This window comes from Labrus bergylta, chromosome 6 (genome assembly GCF_963930695.1).
Source record: "Labrus bergylta chromosome 6, fLabBer1.1, whole genome shotgun sequence".
Classification (NCBI taxonomy): Eukaryota; Metazoa; Chordata; class Actinopteri; order Labriformes; family Labridae; genus Labrus; species Labrus bergylta.
The window spans coordinates 2891328-2902303 of record NC_089200.1 but is presented as its reverse complement, the minus strand read 5'-3'; the positions used below and the strand labels follow the sequence as shown (position 1 = coordinate 2902303).

General features: G+C 41.6%; 1 protein-coding gene across 1 annotated transcript; it reads left to right on the top strand.

The window, feature by feature from the left end:
- The first annotated feature begins 2586 nt into the window (after positions 1 to 2586).
- LOC136179448 (interferon-induced protein with tetratricopeptide repeats 1-like) lies at positions 2587 to 6774 on the top strand. The gene is made up of 2 exons (XM_065956274.1): positions 2587 to 2669; positions 5427 to 6774. The coding sequence occupies exons 1-2, from the start codon at positions 2587 to 2589 to the stop codon at positions 6772 to 6774; spliced, it is 1431 nt and encodes a 476-aa protein (XP_065812346.1).
- The last annotated feature ends 4202 nt before the right edge of the window (positions 6775 to 10976 follow it).

Here is a 10976-nt window from a genome sequence, read left to right as displayed (position 1 = left end):
CACCAGAGCTACCCTCAACAGGCTCCTTGAGGCTGGAGACATCACACCTCAGGAGGTGCAGCTATTGCAGCAGGCAGCACTGGCGTTTCTGATCAAACACCTACAATAAACAACACTAACCATAATCACACACACACCGCACACACACACACACACACACACACACACACACACACACACACACACACACACACACACACACAGTCACACTTGAGAGCCCTGCAACATATTGAGGCTTTAACTTTTAATTCTTAAGAAATGAAGAAATGAAAGTCACATAACATCCTGCTGATAAGGAAAGTGCCACGCCTCTATCATAGACATTTAAAGCTGCTGCTACTGCATCATCACATCATCCACACTAGAGAGCTAAACCTGGAGTGACTGTAACCAGAGAGCAACATCAAGAGGAAACATCTGCTCGACTAAGTCATCTTCAGAAAACGACTGAGAGGAAGAAACAGTAGAAAGATGAGGTGAGTATCTGACTTGCATACGAATGTTTACATGTTTTTAATTTATTAATTCCAAACCCTTTCCTTTTAGTCTTTTTCTTCCCCTTTAGCTTCATTATTTTAGTGTTTCATACGTTTACTTTTCTCACTTTGTTGCTTTTGTGACTTTTTGTTTGTCTGGGGTAAAATAATAATAATACATTTTATTTATAAGTTTCAATTTCAAGACACTGTACATTTGTTAAAAAGACAGAAGGATCAGAACAGTAAGGACAGACTAACAGACATTACAACATTACACACAAATCATAAATAAAACAACATGAAGGTGCAGCGACAGATAAACAGATCACACATCACAATCATAGATTAAAAGATTATTTGGAGAGGTGAGTTTTGATTAGTGATTTGAATGTAGAAGGGTCAGTGCAGTGTTGAATGTGTGTAGGGAGTGAGTTTCCAGAGGGAGGGGGCAGCTATGGAGAAGGTTCTGTCCCCCCAGGTTCGTCGCTTGGTTCTAAGTGGGGGAGACAGGAGGTCGGCTTTTAAAGAATGGAGGCTGCGTGCAGGAGTGTGAGGGTGAACTGTGAGATAGGAGGGGACCTGGTGGTTAAGGGCTTTATGTGTAAGGAGCAGGATTTTGAATTGGATACGGTACGAGACAGGTACCCAGTGGAGATATGTAGGACAGGGGTGAGGGGTTCACTGGATCGGGTGTGGGTGAGACGGGGTGCAGCACAGTTCTGGATGTATTGGAGTTTATTAAGGACTTTGGATGATCATTTTTAGAAACAGAAGGGTATCAAGTGTATCACATTAAGCTAATATTAATAAAAACAAGTTAAAGATGGATTTTGATAAACTGTTGTCTGTCGGTGAGGTAGGATTTTAACCAGGAAAGAGCAGTGCCAGTGAAGTTGAGTGAGTGTTCTAAGCTGGGTAGAAGAATACTGTGGCTGATGGTGTCAGGGGCTGCAGTGAAGAGGTGCATTGTGTAATGGAAAATGTATTTTGCTGATGTGTTAAAATAAAACTGTGACAGTTGCTGAAATATCGCTGTTCAGATTGCACCAAGCCCATATCCTGTTAATCCTCTGAGGCCTTTGCGTAAACCTCTGCACAGGAAGTACATGTTAAGAACAAACAACCCCACTGGTTCAATAGAAATCAGGACGTTGTGTAAAATGAAAAGATAAAGCACGAGAGGGAAGGATCGGTATCGGCAGGCGATGGTGTACTACTATAATACCTCGTCAGGTGAAAGTTTCTCTAAATTTTGAAGCAGAGGTCTCCAGTGAGTGTAAAACCTATCAGAGCACCCTCTAAGAGTGAATTTAATTTTCTCTAACTTAAGGAGAAATAAGACATCGTGCAGCCATGCTTTGAAGGAGGGGGGTTGTGAAGATTTCCATGAGAGAAGGATCTTCCTGCGGGCAATCAAAGAGGCAAAAGCAATAACATTGTCCTGAGTGGTCGAGGTGAGAAGATTGTCAGGAGACCTCCCGAAAATAGCTATATGCAGGGATGGATTGATGTTTAGACCTAAAATGTCGGAGATGGGCTTAAAGAAGGATTGCCAATAATTAACTAATTTAGAACAGGACCAAAACATGTGAGTCAGGTTGCAAGGAGCCTGGGAGCATCTACCACAAGTTTCATCAATTGTATCTGGAAATATTCTGGAGAGTTTATATTTGCTGTAATGAAGTCTGTGGAGCACTTTAAACTGGATGAGAGACAGCCTAGCACAGCTAGAAGATGAGATGATGAGATGAGATTCAACTTTATTGTCATTACACATATACAAGTATAGAGTAACGAAATGAGGTTTGGCATCTCACCAGAAGTGCAACAAGCAGAAAGTGCAAGAATCTGTGTTATGTACAGTAATTACAAAATTTACAGAAAAAGTGAATTATTGGGTATATATGGCTGGATTAATGGGATGCTATAAATATAAATAAATACTATAAATATAAGGATATTTTTAGGATTATAATATACAGATTAAGGTGCAGTGAGCATGCTATACTAGATTACAGATAATATACAGAATATGGACATATTGTACAGGTCGATAACTTATTGAGGTGATATGAACATACTATATAATAATACAGGTGGATGAGAGATGTGTGTGTATGACCAGGAGGAGTGGTGGGGGGACGATGGGTGTGAGGTGATGTGCAGGGGAAAGGGGGCGGAGTTCGGAAGGTGAGATAAAGTTCAGAGTTTGGGGGGCAGAGTTCAGTAGAGAGACAGCTCTGGGGAAAAAGCTGTTCTTCAGTTCAGTTCAGATCTTTATTGTCCCTGGAAGGGAAATTTGATTTGCAACAGTGGACACAAAAACACGACAGATAAACAGACATAAGTTGTGCAACACAACGTGATGAAATACAACCAAGAAATATAAAATATAAAAACTCACTGTTCGTTGAGAAGTTTCACTCAAATGGTATAAATAAATACATGTGCTTGCTCTGCTTGAAAGTGCAGTCAAGGATTTAAAGAAGATTAAGAGCATTAATTGCAAGAGGAACATATGAAAATTTAGATCTGTTTGCCTTAGCCCTGGGCAGCCTGTACCTCCGACCTGAGGGGAGAAGAACAAATTCCTCTAAGAGAGGATGGTCAGAGCTGGACAAGATAGACTTTGCTTTTCTAACAACTTATCTGTTCCAGATTTCTGACAATGAAAGCTGCTGAGCGCCGATTATTTTACTGGCTGTATTGACAATACTGGAAAGACGATTTTTGTTCTGAACAGAAAGGTTACCATACCATGAGATAAAACAAAAGGTTAAAATTGACTCTATAAAAGATCGGTAGAATAAAACCATCAGTGTCTTGTCCACATTAAAAGTGTTCATTCTGCGCAGAAAGTAGAGTCTCTGAAAGCCCTTTTTGCAGATTGCATCTGTGTTCTTGTCAATCACAGTGCCCAGGTACTTGTAACACTCAACATTCTCCACAGGTGTACCTTTGATCATAGGCGGGAAGGTTGAGTGGGAGATTTTCCGAAAATCAATGACCATCTCTTTTGTTTTTTTGACATTGATCTTTAAGAAGTGGCGGTCGCACCACTCCACAAAGTCCTTCACAACAGGCCCGTGATCGACGTCTCCATCCTGGAGCAGACTGATTAGAACAGTATCGTCTGCAAACTTCAGGAGATGCCTGTTGTCATAGGTGCTCCTACAGTCGTTTGTATATAAAATATACAATAAAGGGGACAGGACACACCCCTGTGGTGAGCCTGTGGATGACAGCCACTTCTCGGATAGGGCACCATTTGCCCTGACTGCCTGAGGCCTGCAAGTTAAAAAGTTCAAGATCCATTTCACCAACCCAGCATCAAGGTTAAAATGGGACAGCAGTTTCTTTACTAAAATGTGGGGTTGGATTGTATTAAAAGCTGAGGAGAAATCTACAAATAAAAGCCTTGCATGTGTTTTTATACCCTCGAGATGTTTATATGAATAGTTAAATAGAGTAATAGTGGCATCAGCCACACCTCTGTTTGCCTGATATGCAAAGTGCATCGGGTCAAGCAGGCCCTGAACATGATTGGTCAGAACTCTTTTGACCAATTGTTCAAAAGTCTACATTACTACTGAAGTCAGAGCCACATCCCTCAGGTCATTTAGCTCTTTGGGAGATTTGTTCTTAGCCACAGGTACAACAATAGAATCCTTCCACAGCTTGGGGACCTTGTGCACAGTAAGTGACAAGTTGAAAAGATCTGTAAAAACATCACATAACTGATCTGCACATACTTTAAGAAATTTGCCAGTGATCATATCTGGTCCGGGACGAGCAGTGAGCTATAAATCAGGTTGTTTCTGGTCGATTATACACTGACGACATTAGAAAACAGACGAATAAAGACAGACCACTACTGCTAGTCGCAACTCGCGCAGCGCCATAGACTAAATGATCAGTCTGCTGGTTCTGGTCCGGAGGCTTCTGAAGCGCCTACCGGAGGGCAGGAGGGTAAACAGTCTGTGGGCAGGGTGGGAGGAGTCTTTAAGGATGCTGTGAGGTCGCCGCGGACAGCGTTTTTTTTGGACGTCCTCAATGACAGGAAGTGGACACCTTGTGATACGCTGGGCGGTTTTTACCACCCGCTGTAGCGCCTTACGGTCTGTGACAGAGCAGTTTCCGTACCAGACTGTGACACTGCTGGTCAGGATGCTCTCGATCACACAGCGGTAGAAGTTCATCGGTACAGCTGAAGACTGGTGGTGTCTATTCAGTGTCCTCAGGAAAAAGAGGCGTTGATGAGCCTTCTTAACCAGACTGGAGGTGTTAGTGTTAGATGAATTAACAGACCCAAGAGATTTTTCCAGAAATCCTCAGAAAGGTTGGTTTGTAATTCGATTTCCCAATCAGCCTTGATCTTATTTACCGCAGACTCGTTAGTTGTGAACAGGAGGTCATAAAGGTAGGAAACCTGACCTTTGGGCAAGACTCTTGCCTTGAGTGCCAGATCAATGCCACTGGAGTTTGGAACTTGAGGGAATGCCGGTGAGTGGGTCCTAGCAACATCACGGAGCTGAAAATATCAAAAAAAAAGTCGGAGCTATTTAAATTGAATGCAGAACGTAATTGTTCGAAACTGGCAAAAACATCATTAATGTATAAGTCACCCAGACAGCGCAGGCCATTCCTCTCCAAAGATGTAAATCGTGGGTCAATCCTAGCTGGTATAAAAAGGTGATTATTACGTATGGGCGTTGCTTTAGGGAGGGAAAGCCACCCAAAGTGTCGTCTAATTTGTGACCATACAATGTTTAGAATTTTAACTGCAGTACTCATTTAAATACTAGGTGTCTGAGTTACATATTGCTCCTTTAAAACATCTTATTTTCTTCATGGGAGATGAACAGTAAACATCCAAACATAGCACACTTCAAAGCAAAAAACTAGCTGCTGATGTGTTTAAATGTTTGTTTTTGTATTCTCCATCAGTGCTGCTCAGAGTCAAACCACACTGGAGTCCCTGCAGTGCCATTTCACCTGGGACCTGGACCGCAGCAGGCCGAAACTTTTACGTCTCACAGACAAGATGGAGGACTTCAGCACAGAGGAGGGAAATAGATGGCTGGGCCACATTTACAACCTGTGGGGGTTCATTCAGTATAAGATGGGGTTAAATGAAGAGGCTAACAGTTTGTTCCATAAAGCTGCAGAGACCCTCAACAAGCTGAGAGATGCAGATGAGGGTCCTTGGTTAGTGGTGAACTACGGGAACCTGGCCTGGCTGCACCACCACCTGGGAGATCAAGCAGAGAGTCAGGCTTACCTGTCAAAGGTTGATGCCCTGATGGAAAAAGACCCATCTCCATCCCAGGACGACCTCCATCCAGAGATCTGCGCTGAAAAGGCCTGGACCCTGATGTTCTTCGGAGAGGATAAGAAGCTGGTTGTTGATTACTACGAGAAAGCTGCCAGGATGCAGCCGGACATGGTGGATTGGAACACCAGCTATGTCATATGGTTAAAGAACGCCCAAAACTTCAGTGACCCAAGGCTGGACCCTGACCTCTTGGAGAAAATGAGACAAGCCAAGGAACGGGATCCAGAGAACTTGTACCTCGCTGCGCTCTACCTTGACCAACGTGCTGATGAAGGAGAAAACATTCGAGATGAAGTCCGTGAGTTGGCTGGAAATGTGAGCACTCTGTGCTGCAGTGGCAGTGGCATGTGGGCCTTACTAAACCTTTACATAAAATACATATCAGTTGATGAGGCCGTTGATTTGGCAGAGAAAGTTCTGAAAGAACATCCAGATGTGTGTTATCTGAAGAAATTAGTTGCGCTCTGCTACAGATGGAGGATCATTTATAAAAGCAGTAGTTCCCCAGAACAAAGCATGATGGACAGAGCAATCACTCTCCACGAGGAGCTGCTCTCTCTTTACCCTCACTCTTCACTCAGAAACGAAACAGACCTCGCAACTATCTATGCAAAGTCACATCACAGCAAGGCCAAAGCTGAGCAGATATTTCAGAAACTGCTCAAAAATGAACCTGCAGAACCTGAAGACAAACAGATGCTATACAACAAATATGCAAATCATTTATACTTTAATCTAAATGACTCCCACAGATCGACACAGTATCACATGAAGGCAGCAGCAATACCAGAAATATCCTTCAGCCGTGAGAACAGCATCAGAATCCTGGAGGAGACTAAAGACAGAGGCATAATGTGCAGAGAAATAGAGGAGTTTCTCAGAAATCTGCAAGAGCCAAGGAAGTCCAGATGGGGAGGCAAATTTAGGGGGGACAATTTTGTCCAAGCAAAAAAAAAATAATAATAATTTCTACAAAGGCGTATTGCTTTCACACGTGGTAATAAAGAGCAACAGAATCCTGGAGAAGAATGAAAAACAGGAGGGGGCCAATTCTGCCAGGGCGTCCAAAAAATAAGGATAAAAACTAACTAAAAACAAATGTCTTGCCATACAAAACTATTTGAAATAAATTAAAGGAAGGTTTACTTTTATTATTTTCTCTTTTAAGTCTCACATTTAACAATAGGTTAAAAAAAACTCAAGTTAAAATTAGGATTTTATTTTAGAATTAAGTCTTGCTTTTCATTTAAGGCCAAAAAAACACTTGTTGCTGCCACTTTTATGTCAGTGCTAGACTATGGCGATGCTCTTTACGTGCACGCATCCTGGCAAAGCCTACATGCGTTGGATACTGTCTACCATGGGGCACTGAGGTTTATCACCAATCTAAAAGCCCTTACTCACCACTGCTCCTTGTATGCTCGGGTTGGTTGGACTGCCTTGTCTGCACGTAGACTAAATCACTGGCATTTTTATTTATAAGGGTATTCTCGGTCTGCTTCCATCCTACCTACAGAGCTACATATAAAGTAATGGAAGTTACCATCTTCACCTTCTTACCATCCCTAAAGCCCGTACGGAATTAGGAAAAAGGGCGTTCAAGTATGCTGCTCCCTCTTCTTGGAATCGGTTGCAAGATACTCTAAGTCTTCGGGAGCTGGTTTCCTTGAATGTTTTTAAAGGTGGTCTTAATGATCTGGAGGCAGAAATATCTAACTGTAGATTTTTTAGCTAACTCGTATTGTCCTTTTTGATCGCTTTGTTGCTCATGACTTATGACAGATTCTGGTGAACTGGTTCTTTTTGTGATTCCTGTATTTATGTCCATTGTTGTTAAGTGTTTTATGTCTGAAACCCTGTAATTGTGCTGCTGCCTGTCTTGGCCAGGATGCTCTTGTAAAAGAGATTTTTAATCTCAATGAGACTTTTTCCTGGTTAAAAAAAAAATATATATATATTTTCTTAATTATTTTTATTTTTGGGCTTTTATGCGTTTATTTAGAGATAGGACAGTAAATAGAGTTAGAAACAGGGGAGAGAGAGAGAGCGAGAGAGTTGGGAATGTCTTACTAATTCAGGACGGAGTTCCCTTCATGACATCACAAAGGGCAGTAGCCCCTCCCCCAGGTGGGTGACACTCCCACAGCTAGGTGTTTGTTCTGCCCTCTGAGTCTGCCTTCTTACCGTAAACAATAGGACATGGAGCGAGAAAGACCAAGTACACCCAAGCCCTTCCAGAGACAGGGCGTGGTCAGACACAGCTCATTTACATATTTAAAGGTACAGACACAGAAACAGCCTGTTCTGAGCAGGGCTGAAATAGAGGGGTTTATAGGCATGATCAAATACAGGATCAGAGTGGATTTAGAACAAGAAACTTCACACATGTTTTTGGAAGTTCTGAGAATTTTTTTAACTGGTTGAAGAGGAGGAGACTATGTGACCTTTAAATCTTACACCCTAGCTCCTGGTAGGTGTGACGTCCTTTGTAAAACACGGTCGTCATGGTGAATATTTAATGAAGAAATGTGTGAATTGTGATTATCATGTATTTTGCTTCTGTTGTGTTTTTTCAATGCTGTATTTTCAGATTTTAGAATTAATGGATTTTATATGAATGTGCTTCGCTTCAGAAATTTAAAGTCCTCATTGTTCATGTGAAAATGTATTTTCTGTTACCTGAAAATTATATATTAAGATGCTCCTGTTTGCTCAAGCTGTGTTTAAGCTTTATACCAATAAATGAACAGTGTGCACACCAAGAAATCGTCTTGAAGTTTTTTGTTTCAGTGGTTTCACCTTCTTCAGTTCTAAACTATCGGGAGGACGGAGCTAGAAATTTAAGCCTCGTCAGATCATAAGCGTCTGACAATTATTAGAGTAAGTTATTTGGCAGAAATATTCGAGTTCAATGAACATAAATGAAAGAAATTAGCTCTTTAGACAGATTAACAACTTCACATACACTTTACTGCCTGGGTTTACAACTAGCACAGGCGGCATCTGCTGGTGAACTAAGAGTATTACAAGATGGCGTCCATAAACTGATTCATCATCATGTTGCAGAGTACGGTGAATTTATAATCTGCCGCTCTCCTCTCCGAACACACGCACGCTGGCAAACTGATCATGTATGTGTGAGTATTTTATTCAGCCATTATACATATACAATCATTTTTAAACAATACAGACAGTTCAAACAGAGTCAACAGTCATGTGTTATGTAGCGACTGAAAAGGAAAAGGCAGAAGCAAAAAGCTTGAGATGCTTACGTCATCAACATGCAGGAGGAGCGTGAGCAATTAACAGGAAGGCCACCTACTGTCTGAGCCTTTTATACACTTATTGTGTCAGGAAGAATAAGAACATTTCACAGCAGCACATGTTCTGATCATGTGTGTCTTGGCACAGTGAAAGACTAACCATCAATCATGGCATGGATGAACCACTTGTCGCTCCAAACGAGCAACAGCAGAAGAGCAGTTCAAGTTATGTTGGTAGAAAATTTGTGTAATGTAGCACCAAACCCAAACTTTATTTTGTATGCTCATGCTGGAATGCAAAAATAACGTGATTAAAGTTTCAAGTAACCATTAGAAAACCACTCAGTACTGGGTAGATATTGAGTACTTCTTCATCACATGTTGTAGAGTAGTGAATTATTATTTAACGGATAATGAAAGCTGGATAAACCACATAAATCTACCTGTTAACTAATGGTTACCTAGAGCCCTTTTCACATATGCACTCTGGATTATATCTAGTGGTTAGTTTCCCATTCGTCTCCCAGTAAGTATGCAAAATGTGTGTACCTTATTGTAAAGTGTTACCCATGTATATTGTGACTTGTTGTATCTCTCCTGTTGATTTTCCATAACACACATTGTCTATATGCTGCATTCCTGTACTGACTCCATCCCACTCCGGGCTCCGGCTCATCATTGATGGTGAATTGAAGTTTTGGGCTGAATCCTGGAATAAAAGGAAAACCGATGTTGAAAAACAAAAACCTCATACTCTGTCAGTGTAACAGGTTGATATTGACAGCATAAGACTTTCCCCAAAACACTTGTTTTTCATTTTATATCTTCTTTTGAGTTTTACATTATTCTCCTGCCTGTTTATTTTGGAGTCTGTGTGTGTGTGCCCCAACTGCTTGGGGCCCCAGACCAGTAGGGGCCCCTCAGGGCTCACAAATGTAAACCAAAGCAGTGCCCCAAAATGACAGTAGGAAACCTCCCTAAGGGGGCCCCATCTGACAGCACTCACTGTTGTTGCCCTGCTAAGTGTCACATACATTATTGCTTTGAAAACCAAAATTTGTTTCTGAAAGTCAACAAAGTAAAATGAAGAGGAATAATCCCCAACAGACTCTAGAATTACCACAGTGTGAGTGATGACGTCAGGAATGTGGTCAGAGCCGTTGACAGCTTGGTCGGAGGTAAGTTAATGATGATTCACACTCCGTCGATAAACACATTTTATAGTATTTTTTTAGTTGTTTAGATGTAATCAAACTGTGGTTTTCAGTTACTGATCATATTCGATTCATCCCGTATCAGTTCTGTGGAGTTTTGAATAATATTCATAAAGTTATTCATTAGTCGTGAATGTTAACGGCTAATGTACTGAATGTTAAGCTAGCGTCTCGCGCAATAGGAAACCCCATAGTCACTCCGAGCTGCATCATTACCGGTGACGTCATCATTGTCTTACGTTTAGCAGCTTTACTTTTGTCTCCAAAAAGTTTGTAACCTTACAAACCGATCTATGTAGCCATTTATCCACGACCTATAGTTGTCATGGTAACAGTTGAATAAACAAACTAGACAACGGGCTGCAGACACTCAGGCTCCATCAAAATCTGGTAATATTACTGTACCTTTTGAGTCTGCGTGGTTCCTCATCTTCTCACAGCGTCTCTGCCGGCTTCCTCACCCTTTGTTTGTCAACAAATGCACATGGTGTCAGAGGGGGAGGCGTGACCGTTTTTATGACACTGCAGTTGCACTCAGTGACCTCCTGATGGCGCCAAAGCGCACCAAAACTGACAACATATTGAGGCTTTGAGTTTTAATTCTTAAGAAAGGAAAGGAAAGTCACATAACATCCTGCTGATAAGGAAAGTGCCACGCCTCTATCACGGACAATTAAAGCTGCTG

Bases quoted from the DNA above. Each gene is read 5' to 3' on its own strand.
- LOC136179448 (XM_065956274.1), top strand. From the start codon at position 2,587: ATGTGTGTGTATGACCAGGAGGAGTGGTGGGGGGACGATGGGTGTGAG. The intron at 2,670-5,426 runs GTGAGATAAAGT...ATTCTCCATCAG, and splicing joins AAGGGGGCGGAGTTCGGAAG to TGCTGCTCAGAGTCAAACCA.